The sequence below is a fragment of the Camellia sinensis genome, chromosome 7 (assembly GCF_055761805.1).
Source record: "Camellia sinensis isolate YWXY chromosome 7, ASM5576180v1, whole genome shotgun sequence".
Classification (NCBI taxonomy): domain Eukaryota; kingdom Viridiplantae; phylum Streptophyta; class Magnoliopsida; order Ericales; family Theaceae; genus Camellia; species Camellia sinensis.
In genome coordinates this window covers 90770896-90785240 of record NC_138967.1, presented here as the reverse complement: position 1 = coordinate 90785240, position 14345 = coordinate 90770896, and the positions used below count along the sequence as shown (strand labels likewise).

The 14345-nt window shown below is 38.6% G+C and overlaps 1 protein-coding gene across 1 annotated transcript; it reads right to left on the bottom strand.

Annotated features, from left to right (window-relative positions):
* Nucleotides 1-12522: 12522 nt before the first annotated feature.
* On the bottom strand, nucleotides 12523-12918 carry LOC114293012 (uncharacterized). Its single transcript, XM_028237023.2, has one exon. The coding sequence runs from the start codon at nucleotides 12916-12918 to the stop codon at nucleotides 12523-12525; it is 396 nt and encodes a 131-aa protein (XP_028092824.2).
* Between the last annotated feature and the right edge of the window lie 1427 nt (nucleotides 12919-14345).

The following is a 14345-nucleotide window of genomic DNA, read 5'->3' as shown; positions in this document are numbered from 1 at the left end:
TCTTGTCTAAACCCCTAAGATAAAATGAATTTCCACATGTAATTAGAGTGTTTTAGTGGAATAAGGGAATTGAGTGGTGTATATGGAGACACCATTGCCATACACAACATCTTTAATACTTCTTCATTTGTTCATGCATGTTCTTGCATATTCTTGTATGAATTAGAAGTGATGCAAGAAGTTCCATAAATTTTTGACCCATAAGACATAACCCTTGCTTGTGCACCTCCATAGCTAAGTTATTTGGGATTGAATGTCAAGTGATTACTTTGGTTTCAAGGTGGTACTTGTGATAACCATGTTCCATATTATGCTAATTGATCTTAATTATGATTGTGATTATGTGTTTGATATGATTTTGTGTGCCGTTTATATGAATATATATGGTTTTGAATTTCTATCTATTCACTGTAGGAATATCTGTTCAATTTATTGTTATAAACTGAAAATTGAAGGCCTTATTGGCCACAGAAACCGAAATTGATTACGCCATTATGATTAGCGTAATTTTTAGAGCCTATGGTGAAATTTAATTGAAAATTGATTCGGATCAAATTAAATAGATTAAATTGGTGTAATAGTGTTCAATTAATTAGTATTAATAATTGTGATTAAGAGAGCTTGTATAAAAGGGGCCAATATACACTTATATTCATTACTTTGAGCTCAAATCAGATTTTGCTCTCTAGAGAGAGAGAGAACCGGACTTAGAGAGTGAGAGGGAGCTCAAATTGAAGGTTTGATCAAGAGGTTGAAGATAAACTCAAGAATTAACTATAATTTGGAAGACTTAAGCTTCTAGGCGAGTAATTGGTTTTGATTTCATAAGATTGAAGTTGTGATTTTGTGAATTCAAGTTAGATGATCATCTAGAGCTTGAATTGAAGTTAGAATGTGCATGCATGCATAGAATTATCATGAATTGGCAAGAATTGTATAATCTATCATGTAGCTTGTTAATTATGAAAAATTGAGATATTGGATCATACATGCAAGCATGATTTGGATGAATTTTATGTGTGTAAGCATCACTTGAGCCATTTGAAATGGAATTGGAGTTAAAAGATTGCATGCCTGTTTGATTAATGAAGACATGGAGTTAATATGAAGTTGAATACACATGTTTTGAAACTATGAAGAGAGATGTTGGTTAATTTGAGAATTTGATCATGGTTTTGAATAATTGGTCCCAAATCTCCTATGCTCTCATGCTATGTATGCATTTCTCATGTTTTTGGTACCTAAATTCGAGCTTTGGAGCCTTTGAATATCAAGTTTGAGCCTCAAGAACAATTCTGGATTTTTCAGAATTTGGCATGTCCGCTCGAGCGGGGAAAGCGCCGCTTGAGCGAGAAATATGAGCTCCCAGAACTTTTTGCAGACATGGATGTCCGCTCGAGCGGGAAAGTTCACGCTCGAGCAGGGAGCCATGTAGTGTGACCTTCAGCTCGAGCGTCCGAATTCACGCTCGAGTAACCAATATTTTTGCAGACCATGAGGGTCCGCTCGAGCGGCAGAACCCACACTCGAGCGACGACCCCTGTTTCAGAAAATTTGTAAAGTGTTCTGTGTTTCATTTTTCGCTCTCTTTCACTTCTAAGTACTCTTAGGCATGCATTGAGCATTATGAATGAATTAAAAGGATCAGAAAGAAGCCTAAGAGGGATGTATGAATTAAGAACGGATTGAATCGTTTGTGACCTATATGTGTTATGTAATGTGTAGGGTCGAGCTCAAGGGTGAACCCACAGGTAGAGCACTGTGAGTAATATCTTAATAAAGATATTTTAAAGTATGTTATTTGTCTAATTGCTTATTTCCCTATAAGTCTTGTAAGTTTGTTAATTTGAATTGTGGACGAATGTTTGCTATGCCATATGGTTGGGCCAAAGGCCGTCTGACATGAATGAAAGAATGAATGGGCCAGAGGTCGTATAACACGAATGGATGGGCCAAAGGCCGTCTGACATGAATGAATGGGCCAGAGGCCGTATGACATAAATGAATAGGCCAAAAGGCCGTATGACATGAATGAATGGGCCAAAGGCCGTATGACATGAATGGATGGGCCAAAGGCTATCTGACATGAATGAATGGGCCAAAGGCTGTATGACATGAATGGACGGGCCAAAGGCCGTCTAACATGAATGATTAAGCCAAAGGTCGTCTGACATGAATGATTGGGCCAAAGGCTGCCGGACAGGAATGATTGGGCCAAAGGCCGTCGGATATGAAAGAGTTGGGCCCTAGGTTGTTTCATGCGTTTGGAACCGCAGTCAATTGATCTAGATATATATATATATATTAGATAGAAATATGAATTGGGCCTAAGGCCGTTTGACGTATGTTGTTCTGAATACCGTTCGTATATCTTCTTTATTTGATATTATTCACTGAGCTTTTGCTCACGCTCATTCATTTGTCTGTAGGTGAGCCAAGGGAGGTCCAAACCGAGCCTTAGTGAAATTTGTGTGAAACAGTCAAGGTTTTGAAGAGTCAGCCCAAACGTCTCACGCATAAGACTTGTCTTCGGCTCTTTTGTTCTTTTGATGTGGTTTGTTATATTGGCGAAAACGTTGGATCACTTTTGTATATAAACTTTGGGTTTGACGGACTTAGACTTAAATGATCTTGTATGTACAGAACTTTGTGTTACTCCATATTTTGATGTGAGTTATTAGCATGCATGTGTATGGATTGTTATGTTGTGCCATGTAAGCATGGCTCTATGGACAAAAGTTGAAATTACTTCCGTTTGGCCCCTTTACTCTGAGGAGTTATGTCTTGTTTGGTTTGAGGCCGTAGGTAATCCCTTGATTACTGACCGGTTATGTCCTTAACCCATGGAGGCGGGTTCGGGCCATGACAATACTTTTAGTTTGAATGTAGAATTTACTCTTCAATTATGTTATGATCAAAGATGGGCTTTGGGTTTGTTCAAAATTGAGTTTGATTTTTGGAGCAGTGACAGCCCAAAAACATAGCAGATTTTCAGTTCTGGAACACCCAGAACCACACATGCGGCTGGGAGGACCGCACGTACGAGAGACAGTGCCACACGTGCGGAAAACAAGGGAGGTGTAGGGAACATTCTGCAATATATGCACCTACTGGCGCACGTACGACGCACGTGTAGTAGGAGCCCCGCACGTGCGGCCAAGGGGCTCCCATGTGCGACGGTTTGGCTGGCTCGATTTCATTTTTCTGCTACATTTGTCCCTCTTCCAGGTCTCCGTTAGCATGGTTTTCACATGTAGTTGGCATTCTTTTGCATTGCACAAGCATTTAAAAACAATAAAGGACAATTAAATAAACCAATCATTAAACAATGAAAACAGTTAGTTGGTTACAACCGATTAAGTGTGCTATACTTGCATCTGTTTGTGTAGGTCAAACGCGACGCCCCAACCACGTAATTCGCGGAGCCAACTGTGAGTAACACTGTTGTAAAGATATGTTTAACTTAAAGTATCTCTTTCCTGCTTTATATTGTGTTCTGTTTTGACGTGTTTTCTCTTATGATTACAGAGATCTCTGTCAGTTCCAATTCCTAGAACTCCTATTTATTATAGCGATGGCCATCATATCTGATTACCGGTCGTCATGACCGCCTATTTAGTCTTCTAGACCGCTTGTATTAGCTTGCTAGAGGATGTACCATGTATACTTTTATGATTTCTGTATGAGATAAGAATCTGTTCAGTATGTGATTTGCTTTACATTATGATCATCATTCATAGCCCCTTTGCACTGTTGTTATTCACTGGGCTCTAGCTCACGTTTTGATATATATATATATGTTGGTGACCCAGTTCAGGAGGGGACTTAGTGGTGTTGATCTTGCCTCAGTTTTGTTAAGCCACATGTCGTGTCTCATTGCGAGGTTCCCATTTGTCAAAGTTTTGGAGTGGCTAATGATCCCCCTTGAATTTGCTTTTGAGAAACACTCACGTGCTGTAGTCGGTTTGCACTGGAGTTATATCTATGGTTGTTGGGACTGTCTTTCTTTTTTTATTCACGTTTTGTCAAACTTGTGACGCATGGATGTACATACGTGTGTATATACATATAAGAATGCATTTTGTCTCATGTAATAGTCACAGCTCATTTGATGGTTTATTTTTTTCTATTTTAGCTTTCGCTAGCCTCGTTTATTTACTTTATTCAGTTAGGCCTTTGGTAATCTCAAATTATTGGCCGGTTACGACACTAAATCTATAGGGGCGAGTTAGGGGCGAGTTTGGGTCGTGACAAAAAGCCTCCCAAGTCACCCCAATGTGCCCACGCGCATACTTCTGCCATTGACTCGCATCTCCCTACAACTAGAAGGATGCTAAGGTCACTCTCAGCCCCGTTGTCCTGGATGCCAAGCATCTCAAACGTCTTCACTATCTACTTTAGTCATTCATCCGCCTTCAAAAGCTCTTTTGGAACTCATCCAGATTCGATCGAAAGAACTCCTTCATCAGAAACGATGGTTATGTCTCAGCAACATAGGCTTGGACTTGATTCTCAACTTTGAGAATGTCCATGGATTCCCTCAAAACTCTGGCCATCTCACGGGCTAAAGCACCTATGGCCTGTTGACCAACTGGCTCGGTTATATTGGCCTAACCAACCCCTTCCTCTTATGCTGGAATATCCTCTGGTAACAGCACCTCCAGCTGTCTAGGCCTGCCACGCCTACCACCACCACGTCTACGTCCTAACATTCTAATGAAGGTAACACAAGAGATTAGCACATTTACAAATGTGTTGAAACTAATTCACTCACGTCCTAATGCGGTGGACAACAATTAATTCACTCTACGTAAGCACGTAGTCACATAAAACATATACAAACTTCCTTTATAGATAATGATCATCCCGCGACATTGTCAAAGTTCCAGTTAGAAATAGCAGTGATCAAGTGCTCTTCTAATAGAACTTCTAGAAACTCGTAGGCCCAGTCAATATCTTAGAAATCAAATCTCATACCCACTTAGTCACATAAGTATGTTATCACATTGCATACTAGGTTTACTTCTAATATTTAATTGCAAGATAACCCATTGTGGTAAAAATTATATCCCACGATCCCAAAGTATTCAAACCCGATCGCTCTAATACTAAGTTGTGACGTCCCGAAATAATGACAAATATTTTCATCCAGAACAATTATTAAATAACAATACATTTTTGAATGTAGTACATTTCCATTCATATGATTCAATGTTACAAAAGATGACACATGCAACTATACATTCCTAAGTCCTAACCCTAAATCTATACCATGTGACATAAGCAAAAGATATGAATTAAAAGTTAAACAGATAATTTAATGTCCTAACGGCTACAACTTTTCAAGACAATGCTTGGTTACAAAAAAAGTGAGTTTAAAGTCAATACAGTTTAAGCCCTAGGCTTGTAAAAAGTATTTAAAACAAATAACAAAATGAGGTTCTTGGCTCCAAGTCCTCTCAAGCTACATCCTTAGCGGAGGCATATCATCAGCACCTGAAAGTTGTTTTCCATATGGGGTAAGCCAAAGCCCAGTAGAGATACTCTAACATAATGTATGAGTCCTAACAAAGTCATAAGATGAATGCATATGCAATGCACGCGCCAAAACATTTTACATCTCTTTTCAAAACCCCTAAGATGAAATGCCAGGTTATATCTCAATTCATGAAAACAATTCCTTTATAACAAAAAACAGGGCAGTGGATACAAGCATTGGGAATCTCTAGGTACGTGTCTGCAAGTAGGCTATACAAGCATTACCAAAGCCATTTTACCGGTACTAATCGAAAGGATCGACACCTAACCGTGCGGGTTTTTGGACTTTCACTAAAGACACACAGGCCAACATAATATCACAACCACACCCTCTACCCAGATTCACCACGGTATTCACCCTTTTTTTTCTCAAAACAATATACATTTTTGAATGTGTTAAGTATACAATAATGCTCAATGCAAATGAATGAGAAATTAGTTTCAATTCACCTAATCCTCATGCAATTTCTACAACAATCATAGTTATCCTCCACTGATAGCCCAAAACAAATATCTCTAATCAAACAAATAATTTCCAATGAAGATATAATTTCAAAATTTCAAGATGGGGGCGATAATACATATCCAACTTCACCATTATCATCATTCTAATTTCACAAAACCCAAAACCATTTCCATTTTCTTTTTACAAAATCAAGTATCTAAGATTTTAGGGCAAAATCCTATTTTCTTTAAAATATATTCCAAGTATTGAAAACCACCATTTGGACATAACACAATCATACTTACAACCCCACAACTATTTTCAAGAATCCATTAGAAAACCCCTCTTTTGATTCTAAGCCAAAACCCTAGATTTTTGTTCAAATCACCAAAATCACAATATTGTTTAGAAAAGTAAATAACTAAGTTAAAAACCATACAAAAGGTCTAAGAATCCTTACCTCCAAGGCAAGGACAAAGAAGAGCAAGGGTTGAAACTCGATAAAGCCAAAAATGAATTTTGTTTTGATCAAATGAAAGCTCTCGGTGTGCTCTACTCTGTTTCCCAAAGGACAATGGTGTAGAAACCAACAGATGATAGTGTAGAGAGAGGGAGGGAGCGATGGTCTCTAGAGAGAGGAAGAAAATTTGGGGTTTTGAAATGTTTAGAGAGAGGGAGGGAGCGATGAAAAAGTGATCCAAAAAGTGGCTATTACGAACTTATATACGCACAAACCGCTCTGATGGGTTGTTTAACACACCAAAAATAAACACTAAACTATACCAAATTCCTTAGAATAATGGTAAGTCAAAATATCGATCCACAAGAACAAATGGGAAATTAAACTAATTTAATTGTTAAATTTCTAAATTAATTTTGATAAAAAGATTGAGAGATTCATAAACTAATAATAATTAAATTAAACAAAGTTAAACTACCAATTATAAATAAAATTAAAATGATTGATTTTTGGGAAAAACCTAGGGTAATGAGTCCATAACTAGTTACATAAATAAGGTTTCAATTTGAGATTCAATTATGTTATAGTTCAAACTAAATAATACTTCGCAACTACAGGCTCGAAGCATTTATCAAGAAAATTAACACATTCAACGTATAGGCATGAACCATCTCAAGTAGTACGAGTCGTTCGCTCTAAACTAGGGTAGCAACACTTCTCGTCTCTCGTAGTGTGGCTCATCTCATACTTTGAACATGAAAGTGGAGAAAACTATTATATAGAAAGCATTCAACAATTACAGAAAGTAAATACTCAAAGAAATAATGAAAAGTTATATTAGAAAACTTCTTAAGAACCACACAATTGTTCAAACCATTACATAAAAGAAAACCAAAAAGAAACCTATTTACACGGCTACGGTTTCTTCAAAACCCTAGAAAAGAAGAGCCTAGCCACTCATGGAGGAGTGAGAAGATGTGGAAGAAGAAAAGCCCCCCATGAAAGTTCTCCTTGAAGCTTGAGGAAAATCACCTTCTCTAAACCCTAGCCTCCATTTCCTTCGAATAATTTCTGAACCCCCTTCAATCCCTTTTTTCTTCTTTTTATTCCCAATAGAAAATCCCAAAATTTTTATGCACGCAACCCTAGGTGGGCCGCATGTGCGGTGAGGTAGTTGGCTCAGATTTTTTGCTTCTTGCACGGAGAATCTACTTTCGCGCCCTTTTTGATTGAATTTGCGTATTTCCTGCCAAATTTGTACAAGTCCACAAAACGCATCATCTCCACCAAATAAACAAAATTGAAAAACTATAAATGTAATTTAAGCAACCTCAATGTGGTACCTTTCAGCCTACATCATATCCCCCAAATTACATTTTGCTAGTCTTCGAGCAAAACAATAGAAATAAGAAAAAAAAATGCTCTAAGCCACTTTTGTAGGGATTACGATTGCATTTAGCATATGCAACAAGTCTTTAAACCAAAAGGTTACCCTAAGTGGACGAGTATACTCTCGTAAGGGTTTTCAAAAATGATACCCACAAACATCAACGTATTCATATCTGCTCAACAATAATTAACCACACCACTCCATCTAACAATCAACTTATATGCTACTAGAGTGTGATATTAAGACAAGATGAGTCATTGAAGGCATAGTGGACAAGCATGAAGGAATCTATTGAGCAAAGACCATAATTCAGTTAATACAAAAGTTAAATCCCCTGTACTTGTGAATGCTAGTAAACACATTATTAGTGCCCTTGGTGTAAAGTGCATTCCCCATAACTAGTTAACTCTCCACTATAATAGGCCAGTGTAACTCACAATAACACCTAACATATACAGAAAAACTAAACTTTTGCAATCAAGATTCTTATCATTTTTTTTTTGGTGAAAGATTGTGCAATGTCTTGATCCATTAAGCTTTCTAATCAACTCATGTAACAAGCATTGGGTCAATGACTCCCAAATCAGATGATTTTAGGGCACTGGGTGTGAAGACACTCTTATGGGCTTAATAACTCGAGCTGAAAAGGCTGTGAACCCGAACAAGTCTTTATTTATTTATTTATTTTTTTTTCTTAACTATGCAATGTCTAGGTCCCTTAAGCTTTCTAATTAACCCATGTATTGGGTCAATGACTTCCAAACCATACGGTTTTAGGGCACTGGGTATAGAGACACCCCCACGGACTTAATAACTTGAGTTAAAGAGGCTACGAACCTAAACAAGTCAATTTTTTTTTTTTTATAATAAGAATCAAGGCTGCTCATTTATTAGAATAGAGAAGTCACTGCTATGAAAGTGTGTTCATGTTAATCAAGGCATACTCATGACAAGTGTACTAATACCACAAACACAAACAACTCTCCTAGTGCAAACATCACATGCGAGTATTTACTCGATAAACCCTTTTCATACAAGTCCACTATGTTCCCCAATTAACATATGCTTATATCACTACAAAGTGAACATCAAGTGCAACAAGTACAAATATGAATTATTTTTAATACCGCACCCCCTAACTGGAATATAACATTGTCTTCAATGTAAGCAACGGTAAAGTAGATAATAAAATGAGAGAGAGAGAGGATCTTACCAGACGGCGTAGGCACACATCCAGCGAGGTAGGGACGAACCAAACACACGCACACACACACTTTTTTCTTTTTTGACTATACAGTGTAAAAGGAAAAGAAAAATAAAATAAAACAAAACAAAAAGAAATAAAGAAATGAAATAAAGAAAATAGAATGGATATCACTGATTTGGATTCGACGGTAGTGGAAATTGATGCTCAAATAGGGCATGCATCAGCGTCTGAGTCTCGAATGCCTCACTATGACCCCTAGCACCAAGCTGATCAAACTACTGCTAGCTCGACTCTCGGTATGCGTAAAAGTCAATTTGCAGAGATGCAACTGACTGTTGATACCCATCAAGCGCCATCTGCAAGTAATCCCAATATGTGTGATAGTCGGCCCGGGGATCAGCCACAGATTGCTAAATAACGGCTAGATTATCCAAAAGAGCCTGATATTACGCTCGTGTCATATGGAATGGTAGGGGCACTAGCGCGATGGCGGGCTCTACCGGAACATCATTAGGATTAGTCAGGGCATTGGGAATGAGTAGTGGAGGCAGCAGGAGAGCAGTGGTTTGGCGCCATTGGGTTTTACTATAAAACAGTGGCGGCAAAAGCTAAATCTCATTGGGTTCGAGTGGGTATGTCCATTGGCCTTTTATGAGTGTAGTGATGAGGTTAGCGAAAGGGAGGGCCCATGTAGAACCGCCTCATGTGTTGCGTAACTTGACTTCATTAAGGATATGAAACATCAGCTTGAAGATTAAAATAAGGATGTTGACCCAAAACCCGAAGTCAAATTGGTGCAAGGCATAAAGGAAGTCCCCTCGCCGCTCTTCCTTGTGGCCTAGAGGGATGACATTCTTTTTTAGAACCACATCAAGGAAGAGGAGGCGATGCCGTAAGTTAGCCCACTGGATGCTAGTTCGATTGTCATCATCATGTCGCCTCTCATAAAATTCAGTCACCAATGCTGGGACTATGAGTTCCCGAGTGAACACCGGGAACTGCTCTTCATTGATAGTGTCCATGGAACAGTGGAGAACCTCGGTAATGGAAACTGGTGTGACCACTAACTCCATCCCGTTAACAATGGACAAAAGAGCTCCCAGGGCCTCGTCACTGGTGTACATGTTTTGATAAAAGACTCGCACAATGCGCTAGTTCAGTGAATGTGCAGACGCCCAGGAGGTCCCGGTCTTCAAGTTGTCAGACACTCCACGCAGTGGGTTGATGGCGGTGGAAGAAGTCCACATCAAAAGGTGTGTCACAGGCAATTGGTTTGTTGGCCCAAGTGTCGATCGTTATATTCCTAGCGGTGATGTTAGCATTCTGAGGCTGTTTGGGTGCTCAGCGGGATGATGTAGACATATCTGCATAAAATAATACAACCAATACTACCCAAAACGTGGAACTATTATATCAGCACTCATCAAATAGCACATGCATGCACAAATCACTCAAAACTTCATTGCTATTACACCACCGGATTTCTTTTATTTCAATTTTTTTTTTAATACTACCCTAAATTAACTTATACTAAGTTAGCATAAAGAAAATGGACAAATGCAAATATGAAATGCAAGGAATAAATCAATAAATTAGTTAGTAGAGAAAAGGAGAAGAAAAATAAAAGAAAATTAAATTAAAAATACAGAAAATAAAAATAAAAACTAAACTACTAAACAATTAAATCACTAAATAAAAATAAAACTAAATCACTAACTAAACAATTAAAACAAAAATAAAAACAATCCACTAACTAATTAAACTAACAAGAATCACTAACTAAACAATTAAACTACATAACTATATTATAAAAAAATAGGCTACAACAAGCAAAATTATTATTATTATTATTGGTGAAATTTTGTTTTTTTTTGTTTTGTTTTTTGGCCGCATGTGCACTGGAGATGGTTGCACGTGCGGTCGTCAGTTTCTTCGATGCCCAGATTTTATTTATTTATTTATTTCTTTGGGATGTTAGTGTGAGCCGCACGTGCGCCAAAGATGGCCACATGTGCAGTGGTCGGTTTTTGGTACCAGCACAATTTTTTTTTTTTTTTTTTTTTTTGGGGATGATGATGATAGGTATAAGGATGATGAACAAAGCTCAAAATAACAATTAAACTACCAATGTACTAATATTACAAGTGAAAACTAATAAATTTAAACAAAAAGAGGGTGATTACCTTAAAAAAAATAGGGAGAAAAGAAATGAAGAAGAGAAGATGTAGATCCGCCGGAAAAAATGGCCGTCGGAAGGTTGCCAGCCGGAAAAGATGGTGATGCTTTGGTGGGAAGGTGGTTTTCAGAAAAAGGTGGGGTGAAGGTTGAGGGTTAAGGGTTGGAGGTTAAAGGGTTGGTGATGGTGGGGTTGGATGATGGCGTGGTTTGATGGGTTTGTGAGATAAAGAAAGAGAGAGAGCAAAGAAGATGATAAGGTAGAGAGAGTGTGCTGAGAAGAGTGAGGGTCAAAAGAAGGTCTAGGGTTTGGCTTAAAGGATTTTTTTTTTTTTGAAGAAATATAAAATAAGTAAATAATAATAAAAATAAAAAACAATCTGCACAATTTTTTATTTTTATTTTTATTTTTTGATGAAAAAAAAGAAAATAAAAAAATAATAATAATAAAAGTTTTTTTTTTTTTTCAAATAGCTCCACGTGTGGTGAATTATGGGCCGCTCCAGCAGCACTTGCGCAATGTCCATTTAGGCCTGGGCTGCTTTGCGGCCTCGGCCTCCGCTCGTGCGTTCCAATTTTTTTTGGATACGCCGTTCGTGCTCCCATTGGGCTGCACGAGAACTTATTTTTGGGTCACTCCAACGGTAAAATTGGGCCGCTCCAGCGGCGCTTAAGCAGAATACTTTTGGGCCTAGGCCGCTTGTGCGACTAGCCTTTCCGCTTGTGCGCTCCATATTTTGAGGCTCCGTTAGTGAGCCCATTTGGGCGGCACCTGCGGTCTGTCGTTTTTTTTTTTTTTGTTTACAAACCCAATTACAACCCAAATAAAAATTTAAACCATTTCTACCTTCAATGCACATATGGAATAAAAATAGCACTTCGAAAATATCTAAATGCTCAACAAAGGTAAATCTTTACGCGAAAACCACCAATACTATTTTTCTCCCTAACAATGCTTGTAACTTTCCCTGTTCTCTAACAAGGTGACAGACTAGGTTGATTCGGTATCCAGAATCGAGGTGCATAAAGCTAACTCGACCTATGGGGCTGCCATATAGAGTTCAAGTTAGGGTGATTTTGAAGCAATCTCCACATCTCTGGGTATTTAAACCATACTTTAGTCTAAAAAATTCCAAACCTTTGATTCTAGGCTTTGCCATTCGAACTCTAGTATCCACCATCTAAGTTGGTCTCCTAGAAACTCACTACAAATACAGTTAGGTGGCTATACCAGACTGTCAGATGCCATTCGGGCATGATATACACCAAAGGAATTACTCCTTTAGAGGATTTAAAGTCTCCTAGACTCAAAGCAAGTACAATGGAAGATATATTGGGTCCGTCAAGTGGTCAACCTCAATCATCTCCCCTTTCTCAATACCATCCACATAATGTTTCAATCGTTGGCCATTGACCTTGAAGGTCGTACCATCTTGTGGATTTTTAATATCAACCGCCCCATGTAGAAAGACTTCAATAACCTCATATGGGCCATCCCACTGAGACCAGAGTTTACTCGAGAACAATTGGAATTTGGCATTAAACAACCACACTTTTTGGTGAGGCTCGAAGAACTTGCGAAAAATATGTTTATCATGAAATGCCTTAGTTCTAGCCTTGTAAATTTTAGAGCTCTCATATGCATCATTGCAGAGCTTTTCTAACTCATTAAGTTGGAGTTTTCGATGACCGGCTTTAGCCATATCAAAATTGAACTTCTTAATGGCCCACAAAGCTTAGTGTTCTAGCTCAACAGGGAGATGGCACGGTTTCCCGAACACAATCCTATATGGAGACATCCCAATGGGTGTCTTATATGCAGTGCGATAGGCCCAAAGTGCATCGACCAACCTAGTGGACCAATCTTTCTTATCGGGCCTTACAGTTTTCTCGAGGATATTTTTAACCTACCTATTAGAAACCTCTACTTGACCACTAATCTGGGGATGATAGGGAGTGCTAACTTTGTGAGTGATCATGTACTTGCGCACTAATGCCTCGAAGAATCGGTCGCAAAAATGTTTGCCACCGTCACTAATTATGGCACGTGAGAACCCAAAACGACAAAAAATGGTTTCATAGAGGAATTTAACCACAACTTTGTAGTCATTCATTCTGGTGGCCACTGCCTCAACCCACTTAGAGACATAGTCCATAGCCACCAAAATGTATTCAAATCCAAAAGATGATGGAAAGGGAAACATGAAGTCGATGCCCCAAACATCAAAAATCTCAATGATCAAAATAGGGGTCATCGGCATCATATCTTGTTGTGACATAGAGCCCATGCGTTGACAACGCTCACAAGCTCTACAGAAATTATGGGCATCTTTGGAGATAGAGGGCTAGTAGAACCCACATTGTAAAACCTTGGCGACCATTTTTTGCCCACTAAAATGGCCGCCACATGCATGAGAGTGACAAAAGGTGAGAATGCTATGAATTTCACTCTCAGGCACATAACGCCGAATCACTTGATTCAGGACAATACTTGAACAATTTTGGGTCTTTCTAGAAATAGTGCTTGACTTGTAAGAAAAATCGGTCTTTGTCTTACTTAGATCAAGTTTTCGGAATTTGACCAACCGCCAAGTAATTCACTATGTGAGCAAACCACGGGAGGGTCACTTGTGATACCGCAAGAAGTTGCTCGTCCGGAAACAAGTCATGCAAGGCTAAGGGATCACTCGTGTGCTCAATAAAGATTTGGGATAAATGATCTGCAACTACATTCTCGGATCCCTTCTTGTCCCAGATTTCTAGGTCAAACTCCAGAAGGAGTAGAATCCACCTAATCAACCTAGGTTTGGTCTCTTTTTTGGACAGTAAGTACCATAAAGCGGCGTGGTTAGTGAACATAATGACTTTAGACCCTAGAAGGTAGGACCGAAACTTATCAAGTGCAAACACAATAGCTAGTAACTCTTTCTCAGTGGTAGTGTAGTTTAATTGAGTATCAGACAGAGTATAACTAGCATAGGATATAACATAGGGCACTTTATTCACCCTTTGGCCTAAGACGGCGCTGAGGGCATAATTAGATACATCACACACGATCTTGAAAGGAAGAGACCACTCAGGAGATTGCATGATAGAAGTAGTAAAAAGAGCCGCTTGAAGTGTTTTAAAT

What these genes read in the sequence shown, in the direction of transcription:
- LOC114293012 (XM_028237023.2), bottom strand. Translation starts at nt 12,918, where the DNA reads ATGGCTAAAGCCGGTCATCGAAAACTCCAACTTAATGAGTTAGAAAAG.